Source organism: Hyperolius riggenbachi, chromosome 6, assembly GCF_040937935.1.
Source record: "Hyperolius riggenbachi isolate aHypRig1 chromosome 6, aHypRig1.pri, whole genome shotgun sequence".
Taxonomy (NCBI): domain Eukaryota; kingdom Metazoa; phylum Chordata; class Amphibia; order Anura; family Hyperoliidae; genus Hyperolius; species Hyperolius riggenbachi.
The window spans coordinates 323,947,417-323,970,914 of NC_090651.1; the positions used below are offsets into that span (position 1 = coordinate 323,947,417).

A 23,498-nucleotide genomic window follows, 5' to 3' on the forward strand; every position below is an offset into this window, starting at 1 on the left:
CATTCTTCCTCTGCTGCTCCCCTCTGTCAAGCTCTTCACTGGCTACCAATTAACCAGAGGATCCAGTTAACTCTCTTAACCCTAACCTACATATCTCTCCATAATCTCTCTCCCCTATACATCTCCTCACTAGCTTCCAGATACCAACCCAATCACAATCTCAGATCTGCACATGACCTTCTTTTGTCCTCCTCTAGAATTACCTACTCGCATTCACGTATACAAGATTTCTCACGCGCTTCACCCCTCCTCTGGAATGCCCTTCCACAGCACATCCGTCATTACCCAACCTTTGTTACCTTTAAATGCTCTCTCAAAACTCACTTTTTCAGAGAAGCATACGTGGTCAAGTTGCACTCCTACTATCCTAAAACACACGACCTCTATATGTTTATTGTATACTACCCCACCTCTTGTTTTCCCCTAAACCTTTAGTTTGTAAGCTCACAAGGGCAGGGCTCTCTTCCCCTTTTGTGTCTTGGAATTAATTATACATTTTATTAATCATGCTACTTTTGTCACTTAAATTAGTGCCAATTATGCATTTTGTCACCAGTTCTGTATTTTATATATTAGTGTATACCATTTGTCTGTATTATGTACCTCATGTTTGTTTCTTACTTAAAGAGAATCTGTACTCTAAAATTCTTACAATAAAAAGCATACCATTGCATTCATTATGTTCTCCTGGGCCCCTCTGTGCTGTTTCTGCCACTCCCTGCTGCAATCCTGGCTTGTAATTACCATTTGTATGCAGTGTTTACAAACAAAAGACATAGCAAGTGATAGGCTGAGAGTAGCTCAGTGTGTGAGTCATACAGAGTTTGCAGGGGGCCTGGAGAGGGTGTGTATAGCTTCTATCCAATCACAAGCAGCACAGCACATTCCAGCCTGACTGCCTCAGCCCGACAGAGCCGACAGAGAAGAGAAGATTAGATCATATAACAGAAATAGTACAGCCACTGTGCAACTAGAAAAGGCTGCAGTTAGACAGAGCACATTAGAACAGGTATAGGAACTTTTAGGATAAAAGAAATAAGGATGAACATTTTGTTACAGAGTCTCTTGAATAATAATAATAAAAAATTCTTCTGTGTCTTGTCTTGTCTTGTTTTGTCTTTGTCTAAGCTCAGCTGTTCTTTAAGAAAAAAAATAAGAGGAAACCAGTTACACACAAAAGATATTAGTAAATAAGTAACAATGGAAAACTTGCAGAAGGGGAAGCAACAAAAGCGCTATACATTGTATACTCTCACTTCCACTCCCCCAACCACAACATACAGAGCTCTAGAAGTGAGACAGCTCAGCTCTGATCATGATGGATGCGATGGAAGATGAAGTAAGTGCAGGAAACTAATGAACATTTGTATTTTGTGTATTCGTTATTTTTATTTGTGATTGAGCACAGGGGGTTTGTCATTTTTCATGTGTTTAATTTACAGGAATTTTAAATACCACAATATGCCAGATCAGCTGTTGTGTTTGATTTATACTAGCTTTAAAAAAAAAAAATAACACAAGTAATGCAGCAATGAGGAAACTAGGGAGATACAATCATACAGGGCCCATATGCAATTTTTCTTCTGTGTTATCTCCTTTTTCTACTAAGTTATCTCCGAAGAGATTATTTTCCTGTTCTCTTTAAAATAACTTTTCTGCATTTTACAAAAAGTACTTTTTCACCAACCCAAAAGTTGGTGAAAAAGTGCTATTAAAAGGATTTGTTTTATGGTGGTTTAAATGAATTTTATGCATATCACCTAGGAGAAAACTCAGGAGGAAAAGTGAACTGCGTATGGGCCAAGGTATTGAGATCATAGACCTGATCCAATTCACTTTTTCTCTTTTTTTTTCTCCTAGGAGATATTTTCACATCTTATCAAAAGCTACCAGCAAAGAGGAAAATAGAATAATGTTAACAGTACTTTTTCATCTACTTTTTGGTGCTTATTCAATTTCAAAGAGCTGAAAAGTTATTTTAAACAGAAGATGAAAAATTATCTCCTAAGAGAAAACTTAGGAAAAAATGTGAATTAGGTTGTGCCTTTTGTCTCTCATGTGCTTTGCTGTATTTACTGAGATTTGTAGAAATGTTATACTCTATAGAGAGATTGATTGAGATTGTATACTCTCTAGAGAGGCACTGAGCTTTTATACTCTATAGAGAACCACTGAGATGTATAGCCTTTTCCATTGACTTCAATGGAAATAATATTTACAATCTGCAGTATTTGAATGACATGCATGTTCCTAGATCACAATCCTGGTCTAAGCTGGAAGCTATTTGTACTAATAAAGGTGCAGAGAAATCTCCCCATCTAATCACCGAGGAATTAAATCGCTCATATGTAACACAGCTCTAAGAAATCCTATCATGAAAACTTTTGGAATACAGACTGTGATGTAAAATAATGCATGAAGCTACTTTCACACTACTTTATACAGTGATAAGGCTGTCAGGACCGGCGCTACCATAGAGGCAAAGGAGGCAGTTGCCCCAGGGCTCCAGAGCTTGTAGGGGCCCCCAGTGGCTACAAGAGGGAAAAAAAATTCAAATCAACCTTATAGTTTTTGAGAAAATCGATTTTAAAGTTTCAAGGGAAAAAAAATACACATTTAAAAACCAGCCGACTTTAATGGTTAATAGCGAATCCACCTTAAATTCTAGAAACCCTAAATTTGCAGGATATGTTAAGGAGATCATTGGGAATAAGGGGAAAAAACAATTTTTCAAAAAGACCTTATAGTTTTTGAGAAAATCGATTTTAAAGTTTTGAAGAAAAAAAGTATACTTTTAAATGCGGTAAATGTCACTTTTAGTAGCAAACCTAACGGTAGTGTAATTTTACATGTTTCAAAAGAAAGAGCAATACATTTCCTGATGGGGTTTCCAGGGGGACCATACGTAGCAGCAGCACTTTGGCCAGGGATCGCTATACAGCCACAATATGGCTGTATGAAGATCCCTGGCATTTTTTTCCTATTTTCTCAATTTTTTTTTTTTTTTTATGTTTAGAGTGTGGGAATTTTTTTTTTTTTTAATTATGTGGGGTCCCCCCTCCTGAAACTTTTTAACCCCTTGTCTCCCATGCAGGCTGGGGTAGCCAGAATGTGGAACTCCGACCGATTGGGGCTTCAAACCCTGACTATATCAGCTGCAAAAAAGGTCCCGTAATGCCAATTTTTGCTCCGGGGTATCTGTTGGGGGGCCCCCCAGGTTTATTTTGCCCTGGGGCCCCATTGTTGCTTAAACCAGCCCTGAAGGCTGTGTTACATTAACTGAAGATGGTCATTGTTATCTTAATTTGTTTTTAATTACTGTTGTTCAACGTTAATGCAGAACTTGCAAAGGAAGCACGAAAAGGGTACACTGAGAGCCAATATCATGTAGATGTAGTATATTGAGATGTAAAATAAGGGGGTTATGTGAACACAAATTAAATATACTCACAAATCAGGGTTACCAATTAGGTCTCCACTCAGCAGGGACGGATCTAGGGGGGAGCAAGCGGGTCTCTTGCCCCAGGCGCAGTTTGTTAAATTCTTAAAAAGGCGGCAAAATGTGGATGGGGAATGGCAGTTTAGGCACCAAAACCTGACCTTGCCCCAGGCGCAACTTGGGGCAACTTGGTCTAGATCCGTCCCTGCCACTCAGGTTAAGAAGTTACTCTCTGTAGATCTGAAAGAAAGGGGTAACAACCCTCCACCTAGGGTGGACTTAGCAATATACTGATAGTTTGAACAGAGGCGCCAAAATAGAATATCATTTGTTAAAAGCCGTTTAAAAGAGGAGTTAGTGGTGGACTTACCTCCTCTAAGCAGACACAGATTCTGTTGATTATTAGTCAAAAATAAATGTATTCAGTTCCTCCACAGAGCAACATGTTTCGCAGTTTCAATCCTGCTTCCTCTGGCAGTAACTGTAGCAAACTCTTGTGTTTCGGTGAGGAAGCCAAGCGTATCTGACCGTTTGCTCCAGTTACTGCCTGAGGAAGCAAGATTGAACCTGCAAAATGCATTGCACTGCGGAGTAATAAGGACACCCGAAGTGAAAAAGATATGGAGACTGACATATTTGGTTCCTTTTAAATAATACAAATTGCCTGGCTGTCCTGCTGATTCTCTGCCTCTAATACTTTTACCCATAGACCCTGAACAAGCATGCAGATCAGATGTTTCTGACTGAAGTCTGACTGGATTAGCTCCATGGTTGTTTCAGGTGTGTGATTTAGACACTAAATACCAGAAAGATCAGCAGGACTTCTAGGCAACTGGTATTGTTTAAAATGAACTAAATATGGCAGCCTCCATATCCCTCTCACTTCAGTGTCGTTTAAATAAGTTGAATAACCCATCAAACCCATGTCCTGATATCTTGGTCAATGCGATCCTTGGAAGTAAGGGAAACATCTTCCATCTGAGAGATGTTTTCACCCTGGACCACCACTACCCAACAGTCGGGGGGTTCAGGTTGTTTCTGTTTGAGGTAGTTTTTGAGTCACACACTTATAACAGGCATGCAGCCAGCGAGTCACAAGGAAGGCAAGTACTGGGATCTGCATGCTTCTCTTGGTCCCATCGTTCATAGAATGTCATAAAAATTGACAATCAGTTCAAGAACCAAACAAGCTGGGCATTTGAAAGTTATCAGCAATTGAACCAACCCATATTCCTGTCACAGGTAATGGTCACAGACAGTTAAGTTATATTACACCAGAGGAGAGATGTTGTCAGGTTGACTTGCCAGCTAGCATCACATTCTTGGTGGAGAGTAGGAGCAGGGGTGGACCTTCCATGACACTGACTGCCTGAACGTTGTGCGGCATCCCACCCCCCTTTCTTCCTAGCTGCTGCTTGTTTACCTGATCAATTTGTCGGCTCCCTCGTCCACCACATTGTCCCAGCCCCGGAATCCACCTTACTGCATGCCTGGCTCGGCATGCAGCAGTGAGACCTTAGATCAGTGGTGACCTGCAGTGGAGACAGGAGAGCGGTGCCCTAGTAGCAATGAATATACAGGAAGCGATTACTTCTTGTATATGTGTCGGTACAAGGGGAACCGCTCTCCTGTCTCCACTGAGGTTTGCCGCTGGTCTGATATCTCTGCTGCATACTGTGCTGGGCATGCAACAAGGGGGATTTAGGAGACATTGGCCTCAATTCTGGTAGGGTTTTCAAATAAATTACCTCATGTATGGTAATTTACCTCATGGGGTAATGGTATTTAGCAACTCTGGTAGCTTTTAGTCTTGTTTTACCTCATGCGGTAAATTATGAGGTAATGCGTGAGGTAATTTGCATTAATGTTACCGAAAATAGCTGTTCTCGTGAAAATTGGGGCATGTTGGCATGTAATTTACCGATCAGTTTAAAGAGAACCCGAGGTGGGTTTGAAGAATATTATCTGCATACAGAGGCTGGATCTGCCTTTACAGCCCAGCCTCTGTTGCTATCCCAACCCCCCCCCCCCTAAGGTCCCCCTGCACTCTGCAATCCCTCATAAATCATAGCCACGCTGCTGACAAACAGCTTGTCAGAGCTGGCTGTGTTTATCTCTATAGTGTCAGTCTGCTGCTCTCCCCGCCTCCTGCAGAACTCCAGTCCCCGCCTGCATCCCTTCCCTCCCTGCTGATTGGAGGGAAAGGACGGGGCAGGGTCTGGAGCTATGCAGGAGGCGGGGGAGCAGCTGAGACTGACACTACAGATGTAAACACAGCCTCACAGCACGGCTGTGATTAATGAGGGATTGCAGAGTGCAGGGGGACCTTAGTGGAGGTTGGGATAGCAACAGAGGCTGGGCTGTATAGGCAGATCCAGCCTCTGTATGCAGATAACATTCTTTAAACACACCTCGGGTTCTCTTTAAGACCTGCCTGTACCTGGAGGTAAAGTCAATTTGTATGCATTTTGCAGATTTTAGTGGAGTTCATATTGCTGTTTAGTGTTGTTCCTATTCAGGCTGTGTAATAGAAAAAAATAGTAGAAATAAACTCCAAATATTTACTGGATTTTTCTTTTTTTTTTATAGGGGATGCCTATAAATATACTTTTCATAGGTAGCTACATAATCAAATACACCTTTCCCTCCCCCTAACCCTAACTTATGAAAGACAATTGAAGACTACTATAATTTATTTACTGCATGCTTATCGCTGAAATACCGCACGTTTTTCCACACTTTATGAATTTACCGCACGTTTTACCGCAGCGCTATCCCCCCCTCCTTCTCCATCTTACTACGGGCGGCACAGGACGGCGATCCATCCTCAACCGCCTCTGATAGACTTCAGCCGGCGGTGATCCCCGGCCAATCGGAGGCCGGGGAACGCTGATCTCCTTTACGGCGCTGCTGTGACAGCAGCGCCGTTTGCTGTAAACACCGGGGATTTCTTCCCCGGGTGTTTACATTTAGCCTGCGAGCCGCAATTGGAGGCTCGCAGGCTGTTCATGGAGACTCCCTCTGTGAACTGACAGGAAGCGGCCGTTTCCATGGAAATACCACTGCGACCAGCCGCCGCCTATCGGCATTGGCTGGTCGTTAAAGAGAGTCTGAAGCGAGAATAAATCTCGCTTCAGACCTCATAAATAGCAGGGGCATGTGTGCCCCTGCTAAAACGCCGCTATAGCGCGGCTTAACGGGGGTCCCTTCACCCCCAAATCCCCCTCGATACACCGGGGGAGCGCTTCCTGGTTGGGGCAGGGCTAACCGCCGCAGCCCTGCCCCACGCGCGTCTGTCAGCGCGTATCTCCGCCTCTCCCCCGCCCCTCTCAGTCTTCCTTCACTGAGAGGGGCGGGGGAGAGGCGGCGATGCGCCGCTGACAGACGCGACTGGAGGCAGGGCTGCAGCCGTTAGCCCTGCCTCCAGGAAGAGACAGCCAGCGACTTTTTCACGACACACTTTTGCGGGGGGTGGGTTGGGGGTGAAGGGACCCCCGTTTAGCCGCGGGATAGCGGCGTTTTAGCAGGGGCACACGTGCCCCTGCTATTTATGAGCTCTGAAGCGAGATTTATTCTCGCTTCAGAGTCTCTTTAAGTGGTTAAAATGTGTTTACTGTATAAGTTGTAAAAACATCTGTCAGGAAACAAAGGAGAAAAGTAAAATGAATAGCGACTTATGTCTCTGCATGTAATGCTAGCTAGCTATGCACTACCAAGGCTTTGTAACTATTTCATTTCTTGGTATGAGGTAGGCATAAAGAGAGTTAACAGAGAACAGAAATCCGTGGTCAGAATGAAAGAAGCTGAGTCTAAACAAAACTTTCTTACAGTTCCCAGTGACAGGACTATTCCAATAGCTACTGATCATATATTGAGAAGTTACTGTCAGTGGGCAAAACCAGTCGGATAAGGTTTAGACTGTTTTAACCTTTGTCCCTTAATTGGACTTTTATACAAAGTTCTTTCTTGCTGTGGGGTAACCTGTAATTCCGAACCCCTGATGTAAGTTTTATTTCCTCTAATTTGCTGTGTTTCCCTGTGAATATAATAAACAGATCACACTTAGATCTTGGTATCAATTAATTTATTCATCATCTAACAAACAAAATGGTAGCACAGTTTTCACTTTCTGGGTCAGTGGAGATTTCCACGTTAAGAGAATTTTCTGTTCATCCTTCAAAGTACATGCAAACATCAAACTTGTTGTTATTGGTGCCTGCATAAAGAGGCCCGGATTGACATCACTATAGGCACAGATGTCCTGGCACCCTAGACTTCACCCTCCATGAACCTACAAACCTCCACCAAACCGCACTGCGAGTGTGCAGGCTGGCCCAGCTGTCGCTTTTCTCTTACTTCCCTTGCCCATCATAGGTAGCTACAGGTGTCCCTTAGCATTAGGTAGCAAGAGGTACCCTCAGTATTAAGTAGCTAGTGGTGCCCCAAAGTATAAGTTAGCTAGAGGAACCTTAGTATTTAGTAGCTAGAGGTGCCCCCGACTGAAGTAAGATCTAATCGGTGTATTGCCAAGAGCTGGCTAAGTAACCTCTCATTTACACTCTGCTCAGGACTCTGCAAAGGAAAGGAGGGAGGGAGGCACTAGGGGAGGGTAGTGAGCCGCCTTTCTATGATCAGGCACATGTAGGCACGTGCCCACAGTGCCTTATGGTAAAGCTGGCCCTGTGCATAGCAATTGTTATTGGTGCCAGCAAAACTAATTCATGTAGGCTATGATCGTCCCAGTTATGGGCAAGCAGAGCTACACAATGAGTTTTGCGATACTTACAATTTACAATCATAAACTTTACTGCTTTGAACATTTTCAGGTTTCAATATTAGGTTTAGTTGGGCTTTTAAGTGCAGCACAATTGCTGATGTCATAACATATTGGTTTTCTAATCACTCTCTTGTTTTATTGACTTTCAGATGTCATATGATGAGAACACAACCTTTAAATATATACCGTACTTTGACGATGATGATTACACTCCCTGCAGCCACGAGGAAATCAAGTTGTTTGACCAACATTTTGTCCCCGTATTTTACTCCCTCTTGTTCATCTTTGGACTGTTGGGAAACGGCTTGGTCATGGTGGTCATGTTAGGCACAAGACAGAAACTACAGAGTACGGATATGTTCATACTACACCTGGCTGTCGCGGACATCCTGTTGGCCACAACATTGCCGTTCTGGGCAGTACAGGCAACTTTTGGCTGGATCTTTGGTGAAGCCGTTTGTAAAATTGTGTTCTCCATTTTCAAGATCAATTTCTATGCTGGCACTTTTCTTCTGGCGTGTATCAGCTGTGATCGTTATCTCTCCATCGTATTTGCCGTCCAGATCTACAAGAAGCAAAGACAGAAACTCGTCCACTGGAGTTGTTTAGTTGTTTGGAGTCTCTGCACTCTACTTAGTATTCCGGATTTAATTTATTATACTGTCACCTTTGAGCCTCGTACCAACATGACTGAGTGCCAGGCAGATTTTCCTATCGGCACGAGCACGGCTTGGAAGGCATCCTTGGCATTTTTGTACCACATCTTAGGCTTCTTGCTGCCTCTTATTGGTATGCTGTTTTGTTATATTCACATTGTAATAACCCTTCTAAAATCTCAAGGTTTTAAGAGACATAAGGCACTGCGACTGATTGTTGCTGTTGTTGTGGCTTTTTTCTTGTGCTGGACACCATATAATATTGTAGCTTTTATGGACACCATAAGGATGCTCGGTGGCCTGGACGGTAAATGTAAAGTCCTACAAAACATTGATATCGCCTTGTCCATTACATCTGGCTTGTGTTATTTTCACAGTTGCTTGAACCCTCTGCTCTATGTCTTCATTGGAGCTAAATTCAGGAATAACCTGGCTGAACTACTGAGTCGTGCAAGAGTGAGTCCGAGGTGGGTGCCAGGAGTTTCCAAGAGTCGACCATCTTCTACGAAATCCTTCACATGGTCGGAGTCTGGAGATACATCTCTGTCTGGAATTTATTAGTGTATAACTGAGGCAGATTGGACTATCTCAGGACTTTCAGTAAAGTGACCAAAGCAGTAGAAGACACAAAGAGTTAGGGTACGCTTGAATACCCCAAACAAAAGCTATTGCTTAATAGATCCAGCTAAATGCAGGGGAAAAGCTAGGATTTTTGTAACCTGGGCAGATAGGTATCTCCAAATCACCCCCCTTAACGAACAATTGATGCCCCCCCCCCCCTCTCCCCCAATGTTCATAGCCCTTCCCTTGATAACCCTCACAGCCTGGGGACCCATTTTGCAAAGGTGATATAACAAGTGCAGTAGTCATGATCTAATTACCCATACCAAGTGTAGCCACAAAAGCATTAAATCTGGGGGATGTACAACTTTATCAGTGGTAGGGGAATGCTAGTTATAAACCCCCCACCCACACACACACACACACACATCTCAGGGCCCCTTCAGTTACACCCCTGCACCTAAGTAAAAGACCCAGCTTGATCTGCATTCCCCTGTGTATTTGTATATCAAATGTCAAAGTATTATAAGATAGAACACTTTTGGTAACTTACAAAAAGAGAAAACAAAAAGAGAAACACTGAGAGCCCCATATAGTGTAGCATGCATTGGATTTGATGGATAGTGTAAGTAAATTGATACTCACAAACCAGGATTACCCAATAGGCAACCATTGTAAATGCAGGTGGGGAGATTAAGACCTGTCCCCACTCAGGATTAGGAAGTTGCTCTTTGTAGATCAGAAGGAAGGGGGTAGATCACCCCTCCACCAGGGTGGACACAGGTATCGCAGGAATTGAACAGAAGTGCCAACAGGATAGAATATGCTAAAAACTTTAAAATTGCTGAGGAGGCAGTGGTGGACTTACCTCCTCAAAGCAGACATGAAACTGTCAATTTTCAAAGGTTTAGATTTATTAATATACTCCAAAAAACAGTTGCAACACGTTTCGCAGGTGTGGCCCCGCTTCATCAGGCAATAGGGGATGGAGCATGCAGCAACAAGTGTCTATGTCTCAGCCTAGTGCCTCTGTGTCGGGCTTTGGTCAGCAAACCATAAAAGCCCGATAAAGACACACACACACACACACATTTAATAATGCAATGAGGTTCACTGACGAGAACCACATTACCTTGTGGAAGGAAGTTTACCTCTATATCAGCCATACAGACCTCCCCTGATGATCTATTTGAGAAAAGGTGATGAAAGATCTCTTGTGGGAAAGGGGGTATCAGCTACTGATTGGGATGAAGTTCATTTCTGGGTTAAAGTTCCTCTTTACGATATCCAGACCAGGTTCCCTGGATCACTTTTGTTTTTTGAAGTCTTAGTAATTTTATCCCATGGTATTTTCTGTAGCACTATGTGCAGCTGTAGCATTTTGTAGCATTTATTGCTTATAAGTACTTGTAAAACTAAACATATACAGTGGTGTGAAAAACGATTTGCCCCCTTCCTGATTTCTTATTCTTTTGCATGTTTGTCACACTTAAATGTTTCTGCTCATCAAGAACCATTAACTATTAGTCAAAGATAACATAATTGAACACAAAATGCAGTTTTAAATGATGGTTTTTATTATTTAATGAGAAAAAAACCTCAAAACCTACATGGCCCTGTGTGAAAAAGAAATTGCCCCCTGAACCTAATAACTGGTTGGACCACACTTAGCAGCAATAACTGCAATCAAGCGTTTGCGATAACTTGCAACAAGTCTTTTACAGCGCTCTGGAGGAATTTTGGCCCACTCATCTTTGCAGAATTGTTGTAATTCAGCTTTATTTGAGGGTTTTCTAGCATGAACCGCCTTTTTAAGGTCATGCCACAACATCTCAATAGGATTCAGGTCAGGACTTTGACTAGGCCACTCCAAAGTCTTCATTTTGTTTTTCTTTAGCCATTCAGAGGTGGATTTGCTGGTGTGTTTTGGGTCATTGTCCTGCTGCAGCACCCAAGATCGCTTCAGCTTGAGTTGACGAACAGATGGTTGGACATTCTACTTCAGGATTTTTTGGTAGACAGTAGAATTCATGGTTCCATCTATCACAGCAAGCCTTCCAGGTCCTGAAGCAGCAAAACAACCCCAGACCATCACACTACCACCACCATATTTTACTGTTGGTATGATGTTCTTTTGCTGAAATGCTGTGTTACTTCTACGCCAGATGTAATGGGACACGCACCTTCCAAAAAGTTCAACTTTTGTCTCGTCGGTCCACAAGGTATTTTCCAAAAAATCTTGGCAATCATTGAGATGTTTTTTTAGCAAAATTGAGACGAGTCTTAATGTTCTTTTTGCTTAAAAGTGGTTTGCGCCTTGGATATCTGCCATGCAGGCCGTTTTTGCCCAGTCTCTTTCTTATGGTGGAGTCGTGAATACTGACCTTAATTGAGGCAAGTAAGGCCTGCAGCTCTTTAGATGTTGTCCTGGGGTCTTTTGCGGCCTCTCGGATGAGTTTTCTCCACGCTCTTGGGGTAATTTTGGTCGGCTGGCCACTCCTGGGAAGGTTTTTCACTGTTCCATGTTTTTGCCATTTGTGGATAATGGCTCTCACTGTGGTTCGCTGGAGTCCCAAAGCTTTAGAAATGGCTTTATAACCTTTACCAGACTGATAGATCTCAATTACAGTACTTTTGTTCTCATTTGTTCCTGAATTTCTTTGGATCTTGGCATGATGTCTAGCTTTTGAGGTGCTTTTGGTCTACTTCTCTGTGTCAGATATCTCCTATTTAAGTGATTTCTTGATTGAAACAGGTGTGGCAGTAATCAGACCTGGGGGTGACTACAGAAATTGAACTCAGGTGTCATAAACCACAGTTAAGTTATTTTTTAACAAAGGGGGCAATCACTTTTTCACACAGGGCCATGTAGGTTTTGAGTTTTTTTTCTCACTAAATAATAAAAACCATCATTTAAAACTGCATTTTGTGTTCAATTATGTTATCTTTGACTAATAGTTAACGGTTTTTGATGAGCAGAGACATTTAAGTGTGACAAACATGCAAAAGAATAAGAAATCAGGAAGGGGGCAAATAGTTTTTCACACCACTGTACCTACAGGATGAGCCCAGTAACCCCCACAACTCTACTGCAATCCAGTACTTATATTTAACGTTTAGATACAATTATCAAAACTCCCATTTTCTTGTAATGGTAAGGTACTGGTGTGTACCATGATTGTTCTGGTGCTGCTTCCCCTTCTTTTGTATTACCTTTTCAAATAGGCAACACCACACTCCGGGTTCTATAGGAGTTAATGAGGCAACATGTCAGTGACATAATGCTTCCAAAGAGCCTTTAAAGCCGGAGAGCAAAACTTTGAACAATGCAGCCAATCCTGATGATTCAGTAGGGGAGGTAAGGAACAGACTAACGTTATTTGTGCAAGTTAGGTTTTACTCCTAATAAAATGCAGTCATTTAGGCCCGATTCACACTGGCATTAAAAAAACGGCCCGTACATAGATCGGAACGGAATGGATTCTAACGGATGCTAATGGATCCAATGTTAACTTATGGATCCGTTTACATTGGTCTGTTAGAACGGATCCGTTCCGCATGATCCGCTGAACAGACCAAAACTTTGGTTCTGCAACAGTTTTTCCGGATTGCTGAGCCCAGCGGAATGGAAGCTTAAGCATTGCATTGAGGGCAATGAAAAAAACAGAACATTACTTCACTAGTGTAACTTCTGCTAGTGAAGAAGAGGACCATTCTAAATAGAAAAATCCACTTTTGGGGATCCACTTTGGTTGGGGGGTGGGGGAGGGGGGCAATGGAGCGGAAGCAGCTAAAAAGAAACGGGGTGGCATCAGAGTGAAAATGGATCCGATCAACAAGTGGTCAGACCCGTTTTCACAGACCTGTCTGCCACTTAATTGTGTGTGTGTGTGTGTACCAGGCCAATTAGTCTCATGACTACATGTTCAGATTATTAACAACATGTTTAAGGCAGCTGCTTAAACTGCTAATATCCCTGGATATATAGGGGGATATTGGGCTCAAAAGTTTTTTTATTCATAACTATTTATGTAACTTTTGTTGTTCTTTATGTTTTGCTATTTTAGGCCAATTCAGCCTCAGAGGGGCAATTGGCGGAGCCCACCTTTTTGGATTTCTGTGCAGGATGTCATCTGTGTATGGGAAAATACCTTTCCTTACTTTTAATACATTCTGGCTGCATTCACAGTGGGATGCTGCGTTGTATTGGGACGTTAAAGTCGCAAGGCAGCATTACAATGCAACGCAAAAAAAGGTGGTAATGCACATTAATGCTGCATTACTGCCGCATACAGTAGGTACAGTTAAACATACAGGCAATGAAAATTATGCTTTCCTGTAGCTGGTAACGTGTGCATTTCGAGGTAACACACTGCAACAGTGCGTTACCATAACGCTACACGTTACAATGCAATGCCAACGTCGCACTATGTGTGAACGTCACATAGGATTAGCATCGCAGTGTGGTTGGCTGCGTTATAAGACTTTATAATGCAGCTCTGCAATGTACCACTGTAAATGCAGCCTCAGATCTGATCTTGAAGCACAATTTGTTAATTTCTTGACAACCAGTTTCCCCTATGCAGGGACGGATCTAGGGGGGGGGGCAAGCGGGTCTCTTGCCCCAGGCGCAGTTTGTTGAATTCTGAAAAAGGCGGCAAAATGTGGATAGGGAATGGCAGTTTAGGCGCCAAAACCTGACCTTGCCCCAGGCGCAACTTGGGGCAACTTGGTCTAGATCCGTCCCTGCCCCTATGTGATTTCTCATGTGGATGGAATATTGTACGGTAAAACAGGAAATGGCTGGGGCACATGATCATGACTATCAAATCGGGAACTTACAAACAGATCATGTGACTATAGTACGTGTCCCTCGCTCTTCATGTTTTATCCTCCATAATTTCACCTCTAGGAGAAAGTGATTGGGCTCGATTCACTAAAATGTGATAACGCTTATCATGGCTGTGATAAGCGCTTTTGCGCGCAATTTCACTCGCGCAAACCTTTACGCGCGATAACTAATGACTTTGCCCGCAAAGGCGGGATATCACATGATAAACATCAGTATCACGTGATATAACTGCACACAGCACATTATGCGATCCGATTGAAACTTTGCGCGCAATCAGCGTAGCACCATTGCTGATTTCAGTACCAAACTCTATCTGCTTATTATCATGTGAAAAGTGCGCTTATCGCGTGAAGCGCAATGCTGTACGGGCGATAAAAATTCTCACGTGATCACTAATCTGTTCACGTGCAACACATGCGCACAATGGTTTGCGCGTGTTTGCACGTGAAAAGCTTTAACACTCTTTAGTAAATCGAGCCCATTAACTCTAGTTGTAATAAATGCAACCTATCATCCTTACAGGGGCGTAGCAATAGGGGTTGCAGAGGTAGCCACCACATTGGGGCCCTTGGGTCAGAGGGGCCCCCAAAGGGCCCTCCCTCAACTACAGTATTAGCTCTCTATTGGCCCCGTGCTCATAATAATGACTTCTATAGATACTTTGAACAGTGGTAATTATTAACAAGCTGTTCCCCATTCCCTTCTTGCACCTCTGACGCTGTAGTTGCCATTGGCAGGTTTTGGTGCGCCATATCAATTGCTATGTATAGAGTGCTTGGGGTTGGGGGGCCCCAATGTAAAACTTGCATCGGAACCCACAACTCCTTAGCTATGCCACTGCATCCTTGGATTCCACATTATTTCTGTAATTCCCTTGCTTCCACTTGGTGCCCTTGACGGCCTCGGGGTCCATCTCACAAGGGTCATAACACAAGCGTGGCCATCATGATCTTCACACCCATAACAAGTGTAGCCACACAACCTCCTGATCTGAAGTCCCCTGTATTGGAGGAAGGGAAGGTTAGTAGTTGGGAACTGCCACAACACTGGGCCCCCCTGCGACTGCAGGGGCTGCTCCCCTATAGTTACGCCTTGGATGGAAGTCTCACTGTAGTAAACATAACGCTTACGTGTCAGTTGTATCTATATCTTATTTTTTATGGAATTCAATTTTCTAAGCTTTGAAATAAAATATATAAAGTCTTCTTTATCAGAGTTTTGTGTTTGTAATTCTAAGACAGTCCGCTCCATACTGCACATGCGTAAGGTCACTCTCTCACACACTCAGGCATGCGCAGTATGGAGCCACCTGTCTTCAGGAGCACTTGGGCTCATGAAGCCTTCTGAAGCCTCCAGTGGGGGCAGATTTGAACAGGGGTGACAGCCTTGGAACGAGTGAATCGTAAGAGGAACGGGAAGGCTCTATAGGACCCAGAGCCTTCCCTCTCCATTGGTGAGTAGTATCTCGGGGGGATTACAGCTTCCCAAAATGTGTTTGCCTATGCATTTGCCTATGCATCGTCATGGCAACATTCCAGTTTTATATCCGTCCCTTGGCCCCTAGGTGAGGTAGACCATGTCCTCTTAGAGGCAATATCTGTTAAGGATCTAGGTTATAGTGTTTATTCACTCCGTTAAAAGAAAAAGAGCTACTTTGCAGATGATGGTGACGGTTTCTTCTGCTACAAGTTGTCCATGTCAGCGGTGCTGGCTGATTGACCTGGCACATCCAGCAGCAGTACATTCATGTTTGGCTGGTGCTGCTTCTACCTTCTATTGCATTTTTGTGACATGCATTGCAGTCAATGGGCATGAGTACCTCTGAAGATACAGTGGAACTTTGGTTTGCGAGCATAATTCTTTCCAGAAACATACTTGTAATGCAAAGCACAATTATATCAAAGAGAATTTCCCCATAAGAATGAATAGAAACCCAGTTGATTCATTCCACAATCCAAAAAAACAGCTTAAGTAAAACAGTATAAAATAAAAATGTAAACAAGACTTTCACTATAACTAACAGAATCATTGCCATCTGTTGGCTCGATCCAACCTTTTTTTTTTGTGTGGCTTTAACAAGGAACTTATCCAGTTACTTTTGAGGACTTGATGAAAACGTGACTTTGCACAGTCTCTACCCTCAGATGAAGTACAATTGAGTACAACCCTGCAGTGCCAAAGGGAGAAGAACTGGCTCAGTTGTGATGACATGACAAATGTATACTTGTTTTTGCTTGTATATCAAGACGTTGCTGGTATATCAAGACACAATTTCACAAAATGTTTTGCCTGTATTGCAAAGTACTCTTAAACCAAGTTATTTTCAATCCATGGTATTACTGTTAGGGCAGGATTTACCATAAGGCATTGTAGGCACGTGCCTACAGGTGCCTGATGATGGAAATGCGGCTCAAACCCCCTCCCCAAGTGCCTCCCTCTCTCCTTCTCCATGCAGATTCCTGATGAGAGTGTAAATAAGAGGTTACTCACCCTGCTCTCAGCATTCCACTGATGAGTAGGGATGCTCATTCGGATTCCGCGGAAATGCAATTTCTGAAATTCCGATCAGAAATTACATTTCTGCATCGGAATGCGGAAATCAGTAATGCAAGTGCGGGAGGCGGATTTCGCCGGAAATCGCGGAAATTTCCGCCGGAAATCGCGGAAATTTCACCCAACTTTAACATTGGTTTTCTCAAAAACTATAAGGTCTTTTTGAAAACGTTTTTTGCATCTTGTTCACAAGATTCTGTTTAATAAACCCTGAAAATTTGGTGTTTCTAGGACTTACGGGGGCTTTGCTACTAACCGCTAAAGTCGGCGGATTTTTACTGTAATGTAAAATGCAGAAAATCTGCATCTCCCTATTTTCCCTAAAGTTTTCAAAAAGACCTTATAGTTTTTGAGAAAACTGATGTTAAAGTCAGGCGGAATTTCCGCGATTTCCGGCGGAAATTCCGCATTGGAATGCGGAAATTGGTAGAGGAAAGTGGAATTGGTAATTGGCAATGGCGGAATGCGGATTTACCGCGGAATCGGAAATTGGCATTTCCGACCATCCCTAGGAGATCTCCCTTCAGTCAGGGTCACCTTTAGCTACTTAATACTGAGGTTCATTTAGCTACCTAAATCCGTTTACTGTAGTTCTCATTTTCCCAAAAATCCATATTTCCTAAAAAAAAATAGCATTTAAAAAAAAACACATTTTAATTTGATAATAAATTCTGAAAAAATCCCTATTGAGCTTCTGTATTCACGACATGCCCTGTTTGGTTGCCAGAGATATAGGGATGTATTTTCCAAAACACCAAAACAAACCAACTGGGAAGTGGCATCAGAACCACACTGGTTACATAGTTACATAGTTATTTTGGTTGAAAAAAGACATACGTCCATCGAGTTCAACCAGTACAAAGTACAACTCCATATCCCTGTTGATCCAGAGGAAGGCGATATAAGGAAGAGTTCTCATCGGCAGCAAGCATTCGGTTTAATCACAGATGGATGTGAGAACTCAACTCACTACGCTGTTACCATGACAGGCCTCCATACACACAAGAATGATGGAACTTTAGGGAAGTGGGACCTGTTTTGCAACCACCACAGCGTGTTCCTCACACACAACCCAAGTTTAAATTAGAATATATTTTCCCTATTTAGAGCCTCAGAAGTTTCTATTCCTTTTTTTTTTCCTTCTTTTTTAGAAACCTACATAAATATATCTATATTAGCTTCAGGGACAAATTGTCTGTTTTTGTACTGTGTGATTCTTATATTGAAGAGAAAACAGAACTTAAAGAGACACTAAAGCAGTAAAAAAAATATGATATAATGATTTGTATGTGTAGTACATCTAAGAAATAAAACATTAGGAGCAGAGACATAAGTCTAATATTGTTTCCACTACAGGAAGAGTTAAGAAACTCCAGTTGTTATCTATGCAAAAGAACCATTGAGCTCCACGTCTTCCAAAGTCGCAGAGAGCTTTGTCTTCTGAAGCTTATTATTTCAAGTGTCTGGCACTGTATTTTTTTTTTCTGCAGAGGACAGGTCAAAAGTTCACTAGTCTGCTATGTAAAACCATTTAGAATGCTGAGTAGTGTGTAAACTGCAAATATTAGAGAGTGATGCAATGTTATAAAAAAAAACTATATAACTGAAAATAAAAATATGAGAATATTTTCTTTGCTACTAATGTTCTAGTAATTATCCGTACTACACAACCAATTAATTATATCATCATTTTTTTTCGCTTCAGTGTTTCATTAAAGGGGTCCTGTGGGGGGAACCTGAGGATAAAAACCGCCACTTACCTGGGGCTTCTATCTGCCCCATGTAACAGTAATGTCCCATGCCGTCCTCCTCCGATCCAATTATTCGTCTGTCATAGCCGAATAATGCATACTGCCATTTGCGTCCTCGGAAGCTTACTGCGCAGGCGTAGTACGAAGTTTTCTTGTACTGCGCCTGCGCAGTGAGCTTCCGATAACATGGGCGGAAGCGAGCAGGCTGCGGCCACGGCTGCGCAGCCGCCGTTGGACGGCATGCCGCGCTAGACCGGGGCCGGCGGCTGGGAACGGCGGATCAGAGGAGAACGGCGTGGGACATTACTGCTACAGGGGCTGGTAAGTGGCAGTTTTTATCCCCCCTACAGAACCCCTTTGAAGGACAACTGAAGCGAGAGGAAAATGGATGCTGCCATAATTATAGTTGCCTGGCTATCCATCTGATCCTCTGCCTCTAATATGCTTAGGTGTTTCTAACATTGTTGTCAGATCTGATAAGACTAGTTGCATGCTTGTTTCTGGCGTGATTCAGACACTACTGAAGCCTAATAGACCAGCAGGGCTGCCAGACAACTGGTATTGTTTAAAAGAAAATAAATATGGCAGCCCCCATATTCTTCTCACTTCAGTTTTCCTTCAAAGGACCACTATCACGAAAAATGTAAAATGTTTCTTTATGCATAGGTATACAATGTACATATGTTCAAAAGTAAAATGCACTATCAATTACTAATTTCCTATCTCACTGTCACTTAGAGTAGGCAGTAAATATCTGACAGATCTCACAGGTTTTGGACTAGTTAATCTCCTCATAGGGGATTCTCAGGGTTTTATTTTCAAAAAGCACTTACTGGACAGCAGTTGGTCAGTCCAACTTCCAAAACAGTGTGCAAGCGAGTAGGGAGATCTGTTTAGTACAAAAATGTTAATAAACTTTTTGGGGGTCACAACATAACACCACTTGTGTCTGTGTAAATGCGGGCAGAAATTGTGCTCAATATTTATGTGTGTGATCGCAGCAGAATCCAGAGGGAGGTACTTCACTAAGAGGACAATGACTGGTTACACAATGGAGAGAGATAGGGGAGCGCCAACAACCTCTTTACTTAGAGACGCACATCTTTTGGTAGCTAATAAAATAAGAGAAAACCAAGAGCCCAATATGGTGTAGTATGTTAAAGGCAATTGGTAAATGGTTTCGTGAGAAAATGTATACTCACAAACATGGATTACCATTCAGGCAACCACTATATAGGCAGGTGAGGAGATTAAACCTGTCCTCACTCAGGATTAAGAAGTCGCTCTCTGTAGTAAGGAAACAAGAGAAGGGTAGCACTTCTCTCCACCAGGAGTGGACACAGTATGTTTGTATGTAGAACAGAGGCGCCAGCAGGATAAAATTTGATAAAAACTTTAAAAATGCTTGGAGGAGGCTTGCCTCCCAAAAGCAGACACGAAATCCTGTCTTCATATAAGTCAATACATTTATTAAATGGTACCCCAAACAATAGTGCAACACGTTTCGCAGGTCAAGCCAGCTTCATCAGGCAAACAAAATGGGGACAACAAGATTTCTGTAGTACAAGGTTTAGTGCCTCTCTGACTTGTCTGCTTAACATTCCCTGAAAATTTGGTGTTTCTAGCTCTTATGGGGGCTTTGCTATTAACCTCTAAAGTTGGTGTCATACCGCATAGCGGTTCCAATGCAGATTTGTGCTCTAATTTCTGCCGACTTTAACATCGATTTTCTCAAAAACAACAAACCTCAATTCACTAAGCTTATCTCCTGTCTTTAATAACGTTTCTATAGTTATCACCATGGTGATAAGGCATATTGGCCTCAATTCACTAAGCTTATCTCCTGTCTTTAATAATGTTTCTGGAGTGATCACCATGGTGATGAGGCATGTTGTATTCAGGAAACATTTTACCTCAGGTAGACCTAAAGTTAACTCTTCTGTCTTTAAGTTAACTCTTCAATCCTTAAAATAACTCCAGAATTCTAAAGTTAAAGACAGGCTGTTAATTAACTGCGTGTGAAAATAACTACAGAGGAGGTAACTTAACTACAGAGGAGGTAACTTAACTACAGACGAGGTAACTTAAGGAATGAAGAGATAAGATAACTCTCTCACTGTGTGGAGGCAAGTTTTCTCTTGCCTTATTATCTTCAGCATGATCTTAGTGAATTGAGGCCAAAGTCTTTTTGAAATATTTTTTTTCCTCTTGTTCCCATTTGTTGGCTTTCTCTGCACATTCTCTGAAAATTTGGTGATTCTTGCTTCTATGGGGGTTTTGTTTTAACCTCTAAAGTCGGCATAATACTGCATATCGGTAATGCAAATTTTCTGCATTTTACAGTACAGTCTACAGCGGCCACCTTTGGCGGTTAATAGCAAAGCCCCTGTAGGATCTACAAACACCAAATTTTCAGGGTATGTTAAGCAGAAAAATGAAAACAAGAGGAAAAAAAATATTTCAAAAAGACGTTGTAGTTTTTGAGAAAATCCATGTTAAAATCGGCAGGAATTACCGCGAAATTCCGCATTGGAACCGATATGCGGTATGATGGTGACTTTAGAGGTTAACAGTAAATCCCCCAAAAGTGCTAGAAACACCACATTTTCAGGGAATGTTAAGCAGAAAAGTAGGAACAAGAAGAAAAAATTTTTTTCAAAAAGACCTTGTAGTTTTCGAGAAAATTGATGTTAAAATCGGCGAAATTCACCTACCGCACTTCCATTACCGATTTCCGAATTTCGATGCGGAAATGCTATATGATATTCTGAAATTGCATTTCCGCAAAATCCGAAAGAGCATCCCTAGTAGGAACCCTTTGCAGGTGTCTTGGATGAATTAGCTGATTAGAGTCTGACACTCTGAGCCGAGAATATTGAACATTCTCACAATATTCTAATGGTCTGAGATTTAGATTTTGGGGTTGTCATAAGCTGTAAACCATAATCATCAAAATTATAACAAATAAAGGCTTAAAATATCTCGCTTTGCATGTAATGAGTCTATTTCATATACACATATACATATATACATATTCATATATACACCTTTTAAGTTGAAATAATGAAACAAATGGACTTTTACACGTTATTCTAATTTTTCAAGTTCCACCTGTAAATAAAGGCGCCCACTAATGATACAATCTTTTTTTGTCCTATCTTACCATTTCTATATAATACGAGGGGCTACCTAAAATATCCAAGTATATTCACTCAGTTTACCCTTCTACTATATATGAAAGATGAGGTGTGTTGACACCTTAAAGGAAAAAAAAAACACAGGAAACATGAAGGGAGACCAAATCATGTAGTATGTTAGTTGTTGGGTAGAAAAGGTTGTAAATCAAAGGGCTACTCACAAAGGTGGGTTGCAAGGGGGCCACCAACCAATTGAAGCTGGTGGAAACTATTATCCCGACTCCACTCGCGGTGTCCAAGTTGGACTGGATTTTGTCACTCTCCTTGGTAGAAAAAAAAACTGGCTTTCACGTTGACTTCCACCATGTGAGGCCAGGATGAGCCCCTCCAACAGCAATTTGTAGGGGGTATATGTAAGCACAATGAATAAAGGGGCACCCAGGAATAAATAAAACAAGTAGATAAAAATCAACAATAAAATAAAAAAAGATGAGATGACTTACTCAATGACGACAGTCACATAATATAAAAGGGATTTATTTAGCACAGGCAATGCGTTTCACGGGTCCAAGTCCGCTTCCTCAGGCCAATATAAGTGCCAGAGAATAGACACCCAATTAGCATTCAGCGCCTCTATGCTAATTGGCTGTCTATTCTCTGGCACTTCTATTGACCTGAAAAAGCGGACTTGGACACGTGAAACGAGTTGCCTGTGCTAAATAAAAATTATTTTTGCATTATGTGACTGTCATTATTGAGGTAAGCCACCTTACTTTTTTTTCAACCTAAGGGCCATTGATTGTTACCCATTGTCCTAATTAGTAAGGTGCATTTACAGTTTTTGGATTTATTACATGCAAACAGAGCAGCTTGTTTTGGAAAAATAATCAGGTTTGTTGCCCTCTCATGGGGTGGACTGTGTCACACCGCCAGTTATGTGACTCACCTGACTACTTGGCTGATTGCGAGGGGGGAAGCGTGATGGAGCTGCAGGCTGTAGGCGAACAGCTTGCAGTTTGTATTTTAGAAATGACTGCCCGCTATTATACAGTCCTTTGCACCTAACGGTATTGCACCATTGTCTCTGGTCTCTCCGTTTCTTTTGGAGGGGCCCCAAGTACCTGCCGTAAGGATCACCGACACCTAGTGGTACTCAATACGATAGTTGTATATTATATCGTCTGAACAATAAATATGGTTGAACTAAACTGTCTATGTAGGTGTGAATGAATTACTATCAGGGTTATGCTTTAATAACTATGAGAAATAATTACTTACATCAGTTAACAGGTTTCCAATGAAGTATAAAAATACAGTAAGAGTAGATTCACACTTGTTTTAAAAATGTAACCGTGGCTCCGTTTTTTGGTCCTGATCAAAAACGGTAACCAGAAAAGGTGTATGAGACCACACACAAGCGATGCCGGGGATAAGCGCGCAGAGGATCCACCCCTGTACCCACAGGGTATAGCGTGTCATTTCTCCAAGATGATCCAGCACAGCTCTTTTACCAGAAATTACTTTATTGGATCATTAAAACATACAAAAACATAGCTGCATAGTGGCTACGGTCCACCGTTTCGGACCATCACAGTCCTTGTTCACACCACACAGCCAAATGAACAAATACAAGCATGTTCCTTATATAGTCAAAGCTACAACATAGCAACCAATCAGAAGAAACTATGCAAATGACTGGACCTGATGGGAGACTACAGGGCTTGTCCACATAGGGTACCGCCCACCCACTCTATTGGTCAAACATTTTAAAA

At 42.1% G+C, this 23,498-nt stretch overlaps 1 protein-coding gene across 1 annotated transcript; it reads left to right on the forward strand.

The window, feature by feature from the left end:
* The first annotated feature begins 1,273 nt into the window (after window positions 1-1,273).
* On the forward strand, window positions 1,274-10,859 carry CXCR3 (C-X-C motif chemokine receptor 3). Its single transcript, XM_068243020.1, has 2 exons — window positions 1,274-1,339; window positions 8,366-10,859. The coding sequence occupies exons 1-2, from the start codon at window positions 1,316-1,318 to the stop codon at window positions 9,431-9,433; spliced, it is 1,092 nt and encodes a 363-aa protein (XP_068099121.1). The 5' UTR covers window positions 1,274-1,315; the 3' UTR covers window positions 9,434-10,859.
* The last annotated feature ends 12,639 nt before the right edge of the window (window positions 10,860-23,498 follow it).

Coding starts and splice junctions, on each gene's coding strand:
- CXCR3 (XM_068243020.1), top strand. CDS start 1,316: ATGATGGATGCGATGGAAGATGAA. Junction 1,340..8,365: donor TGGATGCGATGGAAGATGAA/GTAAGTGCAGGA, acceptor ATTGACTTTCAG/ATGTCATATGATGAGAACAC.